Source organism: Coenobita brevimanus, chromosome 2 (assembly GCF_032717465.1).
Source record: "Coenobita brevimanus isolate Jiangsu-jjx chromosome 2, ASM3271746v2, whole genome shotgun sequence".
Classification (NCBI taxonomy): Eukaryota; Metazoa; Arthropoda; class Malacostraca; order Decapoda; family Coenobitidae; genus Coenobita; species Coenobita brevimanus.
This window is the reverse complement of record NC_136955.1, coordinates 44,172,655-44,188,914: the sequence shown is the minus strand read 5'-3', so window position 1 is coordinate 44,188,914 and position 16,260 is coordinate 44,172,655. Positions and strand designations below refer to the sequence as shown.

Genomic DNA, 16,260 nt, shown 5'->3' with positions numbered 1-16,260 from the left:
CCAGTTCCAAAACGTTTAGTAAGGTTAATAAAAATATATGGATGCAGCGTGAATAAAATACATTGTAAAGATTGTCACATTATCAAAAGGAATGCATGATAGTCTCGGCACAACATTAAAACTCCCTACTCGCAAAAGGTGACAAACTCTGCGGATTCCTGTTAGTTAATAACACTGATCATGTTTGCTTCTTTGAGTTGACCTTTGACTCCCATGAAACCCTTGAAAAGACATATAAATCTCCAATATAGTGGTGTATGGAACCACGTCAAATTTGAAATGTACTGGTGAAGATGTGAAGGAATGGCACAAAATAAAAGTGTTTCAAAGAACAAAGGATGAAGGTTCTGACCAAATAGAGCACAATGGATACCTTAATACGTTATTGGACAGAGGGTTAACATAAAGCCGGGATCAGGCAGTGAAAATCCAGTTCGACCAGGCAACAGTGATCCGACTAGTTTTTTTTTTTTTTTTTTTTTTTTTTATAGAATTCCAGTTCCCCTCCAATTCGCATTGTACTGATCCCGTAGGCTAAATCCGGTAAGGTTTTTTTGGTAATCCGATCCGGTGAATGGATTTTGAGGGAATTTTGTCATGTTCCAGCAATAGATAGCTTATTCGCTATTCAACAGCGCCTCTTGCCATTCTATTATTCCTACTACCAGATAAGGAGGACTGTTTTGGCCTACTGAGGGTTTTATGTCCAGCAGTAATTGTATTCACTAGGGGGAGGGAAGTTGGTGAGGTTTAATGGTGAGGGTAGTGAAGTAGTGGTGCTGATGGTGATGATGCTGAAATACTGTTGCTTCATAACTACTTCCTGAAAGACCGTAAATAACTCCAAAAACATATCTAAAATTGATCGCTGGAACACGAATAATAGGCTGTCATGTATGTTTATATGAAAAATATTAGAGCACATTACCGCGCTTCCACACCAGCGTTTTCATACTAACAGCATCAACTGTGACAAGAACACCAGCAACAACATACTGATAACTCTCCATTCTAATATAGTAGTTAAAATTAAGAAGGCACATCTTACTACGCCATCATAGCATAATATGAGATGATGTCAGAGATTGTTAGAGATTTATATAGGTGTTACATGGGGGCGCCAAGCATCCACTCACTCGACGTAGTGCAACCTCCGAAGACTGTACACTGAGCTTCTCGTCAGTTGGTTCCCGGAATCCAAGAAACGATTTACTATGCTAGCTGGTAACAATATAATCAAATAGATGCCTGGTGGCTTAGTGGGTTGAGGCACTGCAACCAAAGAAGGCTCGTAAGTGTCCATTTTGGGGTGGTCGGGGGTTTACTGCTTACATGATGCCAGTCGGGGGTGAACGAGACTAGCCAGTTGGTCTTTAATGTCAGGAATGAGTAGCCTAGCCCCGGGCACCTACGCTCCTGATGAGGCAAAGGAGGTGAGGGGGAATGGATGATGGATGGGTGGAAGATAAGAAACGGGAAAAGAAGGTTGAATCGTACTTTTTGAACCCTGATGACATTTGGGAGATGGTGATGAGATGGGCTACCAGGTTTACTCGTCAGGGCGCAGAACGTGGGATCGGATTAGGAATATTTTGGTGGGGGAGGACATATAAATTAGGACTTGGGATAGAATTAGGAATATTTTGATGGGTGAGGACATATATTCCTCATCGAAGCCACTTTGTCAGTGAATTGCTATACGTACAAGGGATGATTTATAAGTGAATGGAGGTGTTGCCCATTTCTAACTGCTGTATACAGGATGGTGCATGTATAATGCCACTCTGCTTTTGTGTGTGTTAGGGACGACTCAGTTAAAATTACCAGTGTTTATCCAGCATCATTTAGTACTGCCCATGACCCTTTTTTCCACGCATTTTCCAGTTCTTATATGTCACAGAGACTACTAAGTCAGCATTACCGTGTCTGTCTAGCATCATTACCTACTTCCGCAACCGTTTCCGTGCTTTATAATTTCCGTTTTTACACCATTATCGACGGCATAGCTGAACAGAAACTTCACGTAGCAACTATAATATCTGCTTTTTGCATACCAACAAACCTAGACGTCCTCGCAAGACACAAGAATTGCGGTGATATATAATTACATAAAAAGCCAAGTGTAGGTGTTACAGCCAGTCAGACATAGGGCTTCTAATATGTAAGTTAAGTGTCCTTAACCTTATCCACGTATTGACGCTTCTAGGAAAGGATTAATTGGTTTAACCGCAAATCGTACGTCAAATGGAAGGCGTCCAAGGTTAGGCTATATACTTTTTGCTTTTGTTTCAGAGCCTTGTATTCTGTATCGATTTCTCTTGATTACAGGTAGTGAAGTAAAAAATATACACACGTTTTTTTCTGACCCACAAAAAAATGTCATGTCCTTGAATCTGAATATAGCAACTAATAATAGCATTCTCCTTATAATACGCTGATAATACTGAGAAGAAAGTATGAAAAGTGTCACAGTATAAATCAATAGGACTCACTAGGCTGTCTTTCATCGTGTTCCTCATTATTATTATTATTATTATTTTTTTCGGTTCAGAATGTACAGATTTTTTTTTTCTCCAGTTACATATCTGAGTGAAGAATTATTACCCTCAGTACAATGATTCCCTTCTTTTATTTCGTGTTTGCTGTTTTGAGGCGATTTATTCAGCTTGGGAGAGTTTATGGTAGGTGAGGACGTCCGTCATCCCCCTACTCCATGTAGTGCTGCCCTCAGGTGATCTCGCTGAGTGACAAGACATATGGTTTCTTGTAACACCGGAAACCATTCACTACGCTGGGTGGTAACCATAGAATGAAATGACGCCTGGTGGTCTAGTGGTTTAAGGGGTTTCAACCAGATGGGGCTTGTAAAGGTTTCCAGCTGAGGCGTGTTTGGGGTTTATTGCTTATATAATGCCATTCAGGGATGAGTGAAGCTGGCCTCCCTTGCCTTAGATGTCTGGATTGAGTAGCCTAGCCCAGGGTTCCTACGCTCCTGATGGGGTAAGAACGGATTGGACGGTGGAAGGATGGATGGATAGATAGACTTTTCGACCTAGAAGAGACAGAATGAATCTTTACGAAGAAAAATAATATCGACAGGAAATGCTAAGAATGAATGAGAAAAAAGTTAATCTACTATACTAAAGCTGCTGGAGAATGAGAGACTGACTAGGAGACTGTATGTGAGCTAGGTAAAGAGGGAAGGGGAGGGGGAGACCGAGGATGAGATGGGAGGATCGATGGAGAGGTATATGGGAGAGGGGTGTGAGTTGGTGAAAGGACAGCGTGATGGAGTAGGACAAGGTGACATGGAGGCGATTCGTATGCGCTTACCTTTCTCGAGATTGAAGTTGAGAGAGAGAGAGAGAGAGAGAGAGAGAGAGAGAGAGAGAGAGAGAGAGAGAGAGAGAGAGAGAGAGAGAGAGAGAGAGAGAGAGAGAGAGAGAGAGAGAGAGAGAGAGAGAGAGAGAGAGAGAGTATTGAAATTAAATGAATGAGAGCAGGTATGGGGGAAGTAATGTTAGAGGTGACTGGTGGGTAGAAGTGAATGGCTGACTGACTGAGAGAGAGAGAGAGAGAGAGAGAGAGAGAGAGAGAGAGAGAGAGAGAGAGAGAGAGAGAGAGAGAGAGAGAGAGAGAGATGGGATACCAATGCTTAGTGTTCTTATCGATATATAATTCTTTATATGCAGGTTCAGATTCTCTCATATATTACTGTACTCTTTTCATCTTAACTTGGCCCAGATTTTCGTCCTTTTGCAGCTTATTTCACGTAGCTCAGTAACGGAAAAATACAATACTACGGCTGTACATCCTTTCCAAAGCACATCTTCGTGACTAGCATCATATTTCTAGTGTTACTCTATTGTTATAAATCAGCATTCAAGATGGAGAGAGCGTAATGTTAGACCAAGTTAGAGAAAAATGAGTATAGTATGATAACTCCTTCATCCTCCTCTCTCCTTCCCCTGCTGGCTAAGATTACTAAGCTGAGAGAGGACTGGCATATTCTCCTGCTGTCTATAATTCCCTTCGTTTCAGGGTATTAGGAAGGAGAGTAATGGACACTCTCTAAGACATGTATTCTTGTCAGTTAAAGAGCCTCCCTAACACCTCTTCCTTAGCGATTTGTTTTTGTGTGTTGGTTAACGATGGACATACTCTAAGACTCGTATTCTTGTCAGTGAAGGAGCCTCCCTAACACCTCTTCCTTAGCGATTTACTTTTGGAGATGGGTGGTTATTATCCTTTATTACGTTATAAATGCGGAGGTTGGCGATATTGGAAGGATTTATGTAACGCAGAAAAGGACAGTATGGTGTAATAAACAAAATAAATCGCCAAAGAAAGGGTACTAGGGAATTTCCTTAACCAACGCATACACAGGCTTAAGGGTACTATTCTCGTCTGTTAAGGAGAGTCCCTAACACCTTTTCTTAAGCGATTTAGGTTTGCTTGTGCTTGGTTAGTACTCTTTTGTAGGTTATTTACGGAGAGTATGCTGATATAGCTGTGATTTAAATAACACAGAAGACAGGAAGATATAATAAGCAAAATAAATCGCTTAGAAAGAGGTGTAAGGGAGCTACCTTAACCAATGAGAAGACGATCCTAAATGCGAAATACAGTCATGTACATAAGTTTGTCGACATTTCACTATAGACTGTGGCAAAAGATGATATTACATGAACCATATTTTATGTGACGGCGACATGGTAGGAGAACTTTTGGACGTGGCTGTTTATACTCTTTATTACTAGAACTTTCGTCTGCTACATTATTTGTATTGTAGTTTTGCTAACTCTGTACAATTTCCTTAGTGCTTAGGAGAAAACTTTATTAGTGATAGGAGAAAGAAAACACATACTAAGCCTTCCTTCCCTCCACCAAAATACATACTAACCTTTCCTTGCTCCCTGATAGCAAACTACATACACATACTAAGCCTACTTTGTCTCCTAATAAAAGAATACATACTAATCCTTCTTTGTCAACTAATAACAAAATTCATGCTAACTCTCCCCTGTTCCCTAATAACCCAGTACATACTAACCCTTCTTCTTTCCCTCCGTCAGGTTGGGCAGGGACCTAAACACTCGCTGGGGCGTGGCGTGATGCCCGCCCTCAACCTGGCGGTGAAGCATGTCAACGAACACCCCACCGTGCTCAGGAACTACAAACTGCATGTCATATGGAATGACACTGAGGTAAGGGAAGCTTTGTGTTAAACCTGTAAGACACAGAGGATGGGATGGAGGGATGGAGTAGAGTACTAGACAGGTACATGAGAGAGGGGGTGTAAGTTGGGGGGAGGGCAGCGAAATGGTAGGAGACAGGGCGACATGGAGACAATTTGTTTGTGACCTCCCTTCACTGGATTAAGGTGTCTGGCTATAGACACAGATAGACAGAACAACCGCTGAAGAATGTATATGAGATGTGGTCAAAAAGTTTTGTACATGGTTGACAGAATCAGCCTCTATTTTTACATCAGACACCTAGACTAGTTTTCCCCTTCAAAATTCTCCCATCCTGCATCTACAAACCTGTCCCTACGTCCTTGTCTCTCGCTGAAGCATCTCGGAAACAGTTCTGTCGTTAATACTGTTCAGGAGGCTCGTTGTTTCACCCTGGATGACATCAGTACCAGAATAATAGCTTTTCGTCAGAAGCTGTTGTTTGGTTTAAAAAAAAAAAAAAAGAAGAAGACCCGCAGTACTGTCAGGCGAATAATAAGGCCGTGGAGCTAAAGAAATTCCTTTTGTCTCAGCCAAAAACTGGTGGGTAACGACGTATGTGTGTCTGGGTAAATTGTCTTTTTGATATAGCCACCTCCATGCCAGTCCTCGCCAAATTTGTGTCTCTGCCTCATTCAACCGAAGTACATTTAGAGAGAAATTCTGTGGGTACGATTCCTTCATTATCAGACTATAGAAGCAGTATGACCTTTGCATTTATAACTGATAAGCTGTTGGAGTTTTTCAGTGATATTGATGCCTTACATAATAAAGTTAAATCGCGCCTAGTTCGATCAAGAAGGCAGAAAGAAGAATCGTATCATATCGTTTATAAAGGCTCCAACATGACTGCACGCGTCGGCCTTGGTCACCTACTGGCGGCTCTCCACGCTGCTCGATCTCTGGAAGCCTCCCTGTTCAGTCCGTTATCCCTGAGGTCACACTCTATAACTTCATCTCAGGTATTTTTAGTCCGCCTCTTGCAACCCAACCCTAGACGTCACTCTCACCTTCCGCACCCAGTTGTCATCCTCCATTCTCTCAATATGCCCAAACCATCTCAGTCTACCTCTCCTTATCACAACACAATACATTCAAGAAATAACATTAGAATCCTTTTGTCATTTGTAAGGAAGAATGAAACAAACTTGGTGGCTTTATTCTCACTTGCAATTCACGTGTCATGGTGGCCTGAACTGAACCAAAGACAAGATTGGTAGCTTCTACAGATCGTCAAACGTCAACACTGATGGACGAGAGCCTTTCATTTCAGCATTTTTGTCCTCATATATTGATGTTCACTGGTAAATACTTCTTACCTTTCAGGGATTATCGCTCTTCAATAAGGGGTTAATCCATCTAAAACAGTAATCTCGCTCACCGTCTGCACTCTTGAAATTTTGTGAGTTTTCATTGCTTTCTTGCCAAGTTTGAAGCAAAATTTCATGATGGGATGTTACTCCAACTGCGACCCCTTCTCGGGCATTGTGTTGGCCTGACCACGTAACCTGCTCTTACTCTTTGCTACTGTGTAATGAAGCGCGGTATCGTATTTTTCCCGTGATATTCAGTATGGTGAGAAGAGGAGTGCTTGATGGACTACAAGCAATGCTGCAAGTCACTGTGCTCATTTTACCCAACCTGATCTAGATTTTCGTTCTTTTCCTGCTTATTTCATGTAGGTAAATGGATGAAAAGCTGATACCAAGGCTCTACGTCCTTGTCCTAATACTTCTTCGTTACTAGCATCGTATTCTAGTGTTAGTCTCTTTTTACAACTCGTCATTCAAGATGGAAAGATGGCAAATTTGGGTCAGGTTTGAGGTAATGAAGTATACAGTATATAGGTACTTTATACATATTTGTAAGAAAATCATCAACGCTTTTAGATGACACCTCATACTGGATATTTTGGATAAAGGAATACAAAATATTTTTCATTATGTGAAGGAAAAATAAGGCTATTATTATTATTATTATTATTATTATTATTATTATTACTACTACTACTACTACTGCTGCTGCAGCTACTACTACTACTACTACTACTGCTGCTGCAGCTACTACTACTACTACTACTATTATTACTACTACTACTACGACTACTACAACTACTACTACTACTACTATTATTTTTATTATTATTATTATCATTATTATTATTACTATTTTTCTTGAGATTTACGCCATGTTCACTTTTCTCGATAAGGGCTAAGGCGTTGCCCCTGAGTAGAGGAATTTTCTTTGGCTTTGGAGCGTGTAGCACTTTATGACCGGATGCCCTTCCTGATGTCTACCAGTGACCCTTGGGTGGACTCGAACCCCCGTCCCTTCGATGAGAGCGCTCCAACCCACTGAGCCACAACTTTCATATCATATTATAATGGGAATCACTTCGAAGTCGGCAGAATATACACGTGATGGCCTAGTTCACTGCCATGGTTTATAATTCTCTTCCTGTGATACGTGGGTAAGGAATGTTGAAAACCCAACTACCAGATAGAATGGAGAGGGACGCCTTCACGTGGTGGCACTGATGTAACTGAGCGGCTTTACTGTCGATGCAAAAGTCCTTCAGATCCCTCCCTGTCTCACTAAACGAGGAGGGTGGACTGTAGGAGGAGAACCTCAGCCTGCAGTCCACTGGGTTCACATTTCAGATGAACCTGGGGCTACAACAACAACAATAACTACTACTACTACTACTACTATCATTGTGTAGGAGAGCCTGCATAGGTTGGCGACAACATACCTTTCCCTCATATTGATCTCTTATGGCTATTGTCGTGGTTTCAAGAAGTTCCCTACTACCTCTTCCTTACCTGTTCCATTTCACTTCCGCCTCATTAGTGCTTTGTTTCTATGACTATTCTTTCTCCCCTCCATTCAAACGCCTCTTCCTTTCATTCATCCCTCACTGCATCCCTCACTTCTTCTGTACCCCTGCATTCCATTCCCTCTATCATTCCCTCTCCCTTCTCCCTCTTATTCTCTTCTCCTCTCTTTCACCTTCCTCTCCACCCCTCCATCTCCCGTTATTCCCCCTCCATAACTGCACATCCCTCTTTCCTCGCCTCATTCACCCTGCTTTATATCACCTCATCCTCCCCTCCCCTGCCATCCAGCGTCTTCTTATCACCCTATTAAACCATTACCCTCAGGTCAGTCCTCAGTGTTATTAAAGACCGTAATTAACTTATGAAAATTTATGTCAGCCACTTTGACCCTTGTGGTAAGTTAACGTCTTTATCATATTAATTTGTGACGGATGGATGGTATAATTCTTGCTAACAACAGGGAGTCTAATTCATCTCAATGGCTTCTAACAGTAATACATTTAGAAGGCCTCCCTACAACCTACCTATTAATTCATCATTCACTTAATTTTCTATCAGGAGCGTAAGGGTTCGATGTTAGGCTATTCAACACCAGCATGTAATCGAGGGTGACCAATCTCACTTGCCCCTGAGTGGCAATATGTGAACAATAATTCTCAAGCATCCCTCTTGTCGGCTTCGTCCAGCTGGGGCGCCTCGTGTTGGATCACTTGCCTTCAAAGACTCTTGGATTATTGTACAGCATCCGGAACTACTTCACTGATGAGCAGTTGGCTATAATTTACACGAGTCATGTCCCCTCTTAGCCGGAATATTGCTCTCTCATGTGAAGTGGATGTGGAGTGGTTGTGCCAAAACAACTGGACAAAATTTAGAACGAAGCTGTTAGAAATATTAATAACCCTGCCATTACAAATAAACTACCTCCCCTACAAGTAAGAAGGAATGTTGCCTCCCTTGCATTATTTCACGGATACTTTTATGGCAAATGCTCAGACGAAGTTGCGTCCATGGGGCCACCTCTCCGTGCCTTCCCTCATGCTACACGGGCATCTGGTAGCGCTCATGACTGGAATGTCACACTGCCATATTACAGAAATTCTGCCTATCAGAATGCTTTCATTCCCGAACTGCATCTCTTTGGAACTCAATTCCCCAGAATAGTTTCCTCCCAAACTTCAAGCTACAGCTGTTCAAGTCCAACTGTTACAGATTTTATTGAAAGGAGGACACCTGTAATCTGGTGTACGGATTATTTTTCATTTTATTCGTTTTCCTTCCTCTGTTCATCTTCTGTAAAAAAAAAAAAAAAAAAGGAAAACGACTTTTAGGTATATGGTTACCGCCTAGCGATGTAAATGGTTTCTTGGATTACAGTCAACCATCTGACTTGTCAGTCAGTGTAATGTCACCTAAAGGGAGCACTATATGCAGTGAGTGGATGGAGGGCACCCCACATACCACAACTATATTAATCAATCAATCAGTCAGTCTATTTACCTGTCTGCTTATATGGCCCTCACCCCCCCATATATATATATATATATATATATATATATATATATATATATATATATATATATATATATATAATGTTTGTATGTATGTATGTATGGAAAAATTTGGAGAAGAAGAAAGGAATGACAGAGGTGAAATGCTGGTAAATTTTGCTAAAATGTATAACATGAGAGTAATGAACATATTTTTTCACAAAAGAACAGAGAGAAAATGGACCTGGAGAAGTCCAAATGGAGAAACAAAGAATGAACTTCATTATAGCAGATAAGAATAACAACAATAGATATGACGGTTATCATGTAAGTAAATATAGGAAATGAACATAGAATGGTGGGTTGCACAGCCAGATTCATTTTCAGAAGTGAGAGAAAGAAGTAAAAAGATGTGCCCAATAAAAGTAAACGAAGACAAAGCAGCCTTTCAGTTAGAAATAATGAACAGATATCAGGCTCGAAGTAATGCCGAGGATGACACTGTTGAGTTGAATGGCAGACTAACAAACATGCCGAGAGCATCAGAGGAAGTAGTATAGAAAGGTACTGTAATACAACAAAAACCAAGAAGTATTCAAAAATGACCCTCAAGCTCATGAAAAGAAAGATGAAATTAAAAATAAAGAAAGATGGAAATAGAAAGAACAGAATTAAATAAGCTTATCAACAGGAGACAGAAAGAAGAAGAAAAAGAGAAACATGGATCAGATCAAAGAAACCATCAAAAAAGGAAAAAGTCTGAAACAGGTCCGTAATAAAACGGCACTAGGAAAGCAACAAATTACATCACTGAAAGACAAAAACGGTGAAGTCATTAAATGGAGAGATAAGATGTCGGAGAGAGTTGAAGAATTTTACAAAGAACTGTATGCAACAAAGACAGTAGTACCAACAGCTAACTTTTCTGTTGACACAAGTGAAACACCTGAGGTACCACCAGACGAAGTAAACATTTACCTTAAAAAATATGAAAAGAGGGAAGGCACCGGGAGAAGATGGAATAGTAACAGTTTTATTGTCGGATGCAGGAGTAGAAGTACAAAACAGCCTCGTCCACTTGTTTACCGAGGGTATGAAAAAGAGAATTCCCCAAACATGGTGTAATGCAATAGTTATTTTACTTTACAAAAAAGGTGACTCAGAAGATCTAGTAACTATTGACCCATTAGCTTATTATCAGTCATTTACAAACTCTTCACTAAAGTCCTTACGAACAGAATAACAACAAATTTGGAAGAAAACCAACCTCGTGAACAGGCAGGATTCCGAAGCGGATATTCGACTACTGATCATCTACACACAATGACTCAGCTAATTGAGAAAACTACAGAATATAGTAAATCACTGTGCTTAGGTTTTTGTTGGTTATGAAAAGGCTTTCGACTCAGTGGAGCACATAGCAGCTATAAATTAATTGCGAGAACAATGAGTAAATAAGAACATTGTAAAACTGCTCAAAAACATATATAAAGAGGGAACTGCTTTAGTTAAATTACATAAAGACTCGGATTAAATTAAGACTGAGCAAGGTGTGCGTCAGGGAGTTACAATTTCACCAAAATTATTTACAGCATGCCTAGAAAGTATTTTCAGAAAGCTAGACTGGGAGAACAAAGGAGTAAACATAGATGGAGAAAAGCTAAACCATTTAAGATTTGCAGATGACATTGTCCTAATCTCAGAAACAGCAGAGACATTGCAAGAAATGTTAAATGACCTGAACAGAGAAAGTCTCAAAGTAGGGCTAAAGATGAACCGGAGTAAAACTAATGTTTAATCCAAATACACCAAAGAGCATCATCAGAATATGCGAAGAAATTCTGGAAGAAGTCGAGGAGTACAATTATTTGGGGCAAATACTAAAACTAACGAAAGACCATGATAGCGAAATAAAAAGATGCGTTACAGTTGGATGGAAAGCTTTCGGTAAACATAGAGACATTATGAAAGGAAGTTTGCCAGTGTGTATGAAACGAAAAGTATATAACGAATGTATAATTCCAGCTATGACGTATGGTTGTGAGACCTGGAAACTGACAAAATCGATGAATAATGAACTAATCCGTTCTCAAAGAGCAATGGAAAGGTCAATGTTGGGAATATCTTTAAGAGGCAGGAAAAGACCTACTTGGGTGAGAGAGACCAGACTTAAGTCAGAGACATTATAGAAGTTATAAGAGAACAGAAATGGAGGTGGGCAGGACATGTGGCAAGAATAAAGGGTTACCAATGGAGCAAGACTGACTAACTGACTTTAAGCATAACAGAAGAAGGTCAGACAGGAGGTGGAGAGATGAGATAGAGAAGTTTGCAGGCAAAACATGGCAGAGATTGGCTCAGTAGAGGAATTCATGGAGAAGTTTGGGGAAGGCCTTTGTTCAGCAGTGGACTTGCAGTGGTTGCTGCTGCTGATATATATATACAAGTATATAATATTTATATATATATATATATATATATATATATATATATATATATATATATATATATATATACACACCTATCTGTCTATCTATCTATCTATCTCTATCTATCTATATATCTGTCTATCTATCTATCTATCTATCTATACATACATACATACATACATACACTCATATCACATAGAGGGCGGAAAGGAGTGGAGGACTGAGCTGGAGGTCATGACTAACCCTCAGCAATCCACTTTAACGAGGGCAATCCCTTGGGGTCTTTAAGCCGCGATGTGACTCACTCCACCACTACCAACATAAGCAGCTTTACCAGTATGTACTGAGCTGCTAATAACATATATAAGTGTCGATATGGTTGAAAGGATGTGTCCAAATATTGAATAAGTATGGCCAGTAGGTCAGGAAGAATTTTAATTAATGTTCAAAGCTATAAAAGAACCGCAACGTCAGTGTTTGCCTATACATGACTGCCTAGGAGAGTGTATGTGAGTGAGGTGGAGGAGAGGCCAGAGGGGGCAGGGGAAACCAAAGACGAGGTGGAGGGATGGAGTGGAGAGATATATATGAGTAAGGAGGATGTACGTTAGAAGGAGGGGAGCCAAATGGCAGAGGACAGAATGACGTGGGGATAATTTGTTTGTGGCCACCACTTTTTTTTTTTTAATGCAAGAAAGAAGGAACCAAAGGCCAGGGGCTCGCAAACTATTCCTTCCAGGAAAAAAACAAAAACAAAAAAAATCCAAAAGAGAGCCAGTTTCAAGATCCATTCATTTCGAGATGCCTGGACACATTGCGTTTGAAAGACTGGAGATCATAGGCAGTAGGAAATACAGACAGAGGGAGACAGTTCCAGAGTTGACCTGTTGCATAAATGAAGGACTGGGAGTAACGGTTAACTCTTGCATTAGAGAGTTGGACAGAAAAGGGATGAGAGTTTGTTACTAGACGGGTGCTACGCGCCCGTCGTAGAGGTGGAGGGATGCAAGCAGACAGTTCAGAGGAGCAGCGACCATTGAAGTAACGATAGAAAAGAGATAACACTTACGTGTTAAAGGCGTCTGGCAGCATTAATATCAGTACTTGAGGTAACAATCACACTGCCAACACAAAGCATGAGGGAGCATAATTTACCTCACATGATAAAGGCCAGACACTACACTGCGTTATAGGACATCAGGGTAAGAGCAGCGAGGCGGGAGGGACAGCTTAATTCCTTTAATCCCTGGCTCTATTCAATTACCCTCCTGTGATGTGCCGGACCCGTCAAGTGAGCAGTGGCAGTGGCCTTGGTAATAGCTTCACAGTATAGCATTGCACTGAAACCATGTGTATGTGGAACATTGTCTTCTAATACAGTATGGGGTGGTGCTGGAGAGGGACGCCTTCACGCGGTGGTGCCAATATAACTGAGATCAGGTATGCACGCGTCCCTTCCCTCCCTCCCCATCCATCGAAGGGGGATGGTTGGTTGCAGGATGAGGGCAACTGTAGCCTGCTGTCCACCGGGTTCACGATTTACATGAGTCTGGGATTGCAACTACCACTACTACTACTACTACTACTACTGCTGTTGCTGCTGGTATGACTACGAACACCATCACCACCGCCAGTATAACGACAAAAACAACAATAACAACGACTACTACTACTACTACTACCATTACTGCATTATGGGATTACCCACTGCACTGTGTACGGAGTCATCTAAGGTGACGAAAATCGCTTGGTAGTGACAGCAAAAATACATAATCTACAGCATCGTTCTGACAGCGTAAACCTGCTTAGCATAATGACGTATTTCGTATTCCACGCTGGCCATCGCCCCACAGTTATATTTAGTGCTGGGGAGACATAAATCAGCCGAAAACGTTCCCAGCTAACGTTTTATGACGGCATAAATAATCTGGAAACGTTCTCAGTTAACGTTTTAGTGAGACAAACAATATGAATACTTTGTTAACGTTTTGGTAAGATGTCTCTCTTCTTGTAGTTACTTTCCATCATATACAGTTACATTAAGCTTCCAAATAAACTCATGAGGAAGGGATGAAATGAATGATAAGGGTTAAATCAACATGATGACTGAAGTGGTTTGGCCATATGGAAAGGATGGAGAGTGAGAGACTGACGAGGAGAGTGTATGTGCGTGAGATGGGGGAGGGGAGAGGAAGGGGGAGGCCAAGGATGAGATGGAGGGACGGAGTGCAGAGGTATATGAGAGAAGGGGGTGTGAGCTAGGAGCAGGGTAGTGAAATGGCAGGGGACAGAGCAACATGGAGACCATTTGTTTGTGGCCATCCCTTACGGGATTTAGGCTTCTGGCAATAGATATGGATTGATAGATAGATGACTGAAGAAATGATATTCTAGTGATGGAGTATTCATTTACGTGCCGTGCCTGGTGTTAAAGTATTCTGAAATTGCAATCAGTAGAAAAATGACAGGATATGCATTCAGACTCAGCCTTGCTAAATATTTGTATACCCTTAAAGAGTAGCTGGATTGACTGGAACAGGTGAGAAAGATGGGAGAGACCTTTATCTTGCAGTGGCCTGACCCAACTTGATGATGTTGATGATGATGATAACTGTTATTATTATGTATGACATTATTATTATTATTATTATTATTGTTATTATTATTATTATTGTTGTTGTTGTTGTTGTTGTTGTTATTATTATTATTATTATTATTATCTTTACATGAATTTCATGTAGAGTATACAGTATATCGACTGAGCACTTCTGACGTAGACTGTATATTGTTTCCCCTTCACTGCTCTTCACGTTCGCCAAAGCAATGGGCCTTCAGAGAGTGACAGCCCGAAAATAATCCTTCCCCATGCTGGAGGGTACAAATAAGGAAGGAGAGTTTGTGAAGTGAGAAGTGTAAATGTATGTCAGTGCCCTCCTCTCTTCCTATTTCTCGCATCTTTCCTGTCACTTCTTATTGCGTTTCTTTCCTTTACAGGTGGCTTTACAATGAGTGACAAGCCAAATGGTTTCTTGTGGGCTAGGGAACCATTTACAACGCTGGGTGGTAACCAAATAACCAAACCATACGTGCTCCCTACGTGTCAACAAGTGGGTTGGTGGAGGGTTAGTGCCCCTCCCCGTAAAACAAATAACTCAAAGTCAAATGGCCACCCCTTATGGGATTATGACGTCTGGCAATAGATAGATAGATAGATTGATAGATAGATAGATAGTTATAATGGCTGTGTATGTCAGGACGTATTTTCTGTTAGCATTGGACTTAGTAACGCCTTTTCCTTAGCGATTTATTTTGTGACACCTTAAGAATCCTCTACTATACAGGGTATCCCATAAAGCGCACGCCACTTGAACCTCACTAGATATCCTGTGTTGCGGGACGGCTCAGTCTGCTGGTATGGGCGTGGGTATAAGGGGAAAAGGAAATGGAGAGATGATGCAGGAGGGACACTGATAACCCATAACAAGCCGTTCCTGTGTTGCGGAAACGGCTCAGTCTGCTGGTATGGGTTTGGGTATAAGGGGAAGAGGAGAGGAAGCAATGATGCAGGAGAGACACTATCCCATAATAAGTCGTTCCTGTGTTGCGGAAACGGCTCAGTCTGCTGATATGGGCTTGAGTATGGCATGGTTAAGAGGAAATGGAAAGATGATGCAGGAGAGACACTAATCCATAACAACCAGTCCCGTAACACACAAGATATCGCTGGCAGAGTGGAAGAGGATTGTTAATGCATACTCTCTTAGTGAAAGTGTTAGTTGGGGAAAATACTGTTAACGCTTGGATCTAGATATTTTTTTTATTATAACCTCGCTCAGCAATGAACTATACGCCAGCCACCGTGATCTATCTATGTATTGCCAGACGCTTAATCCCGTAAGGGGTGGCCACAAACATATCGCCTCCATGTCGCTCTGTCCTCCCGCCATTTCATAGCCCTGCTCCCAGCTCAGACACCCCTCTGTCATATACCTCTCCACTCCATCCACTTTAACTAGGGGAATGCTTTCATTTTTTTGCGTCTTATTCTCCAAAACTGAATGGCTGAAATAGACAATAATACTGCTCATCATCCATCCAATAGAACTTCTTCGTGACTGGCATCATATCCTACTGTTACTCCTTGTTACAGATCAGTACTAACGATGGAAAGATGGCAATTATATACCTATTTTAAGTGAACGAAGTATACAGCTCAGGAGGGACTTAGTGTAGCAGAAGAGTTTAGGTTACCTGTTAAAAGATGATA

The 16,260-nt window shown here is 41.1% G+C and overlaps 1 protein-coding gene across 1 annotated transcript in view; it reads left to right on the top strand.

The window, feature by feature from the left end:
* The window catches only part of GABA-B-R2 (gamma-aminobutyric acid type B receptor subunit 2), a 506,646-nt gene that overhangs the window by 278,660 nt on the left and 211,726 nt on the right, over nt 1-16,260 (top strand). The window contains exon 2 of the mRNA XM_080266192.1: nt 5,076-5,207. Within this exon, the coding sequence (XP_080122318.1) occupies nt 5,076-5,207 (132 nt within the window). The remainder of the gene's footprint in view (nt 1-5,075; nt 5,208-16,260) is intronic.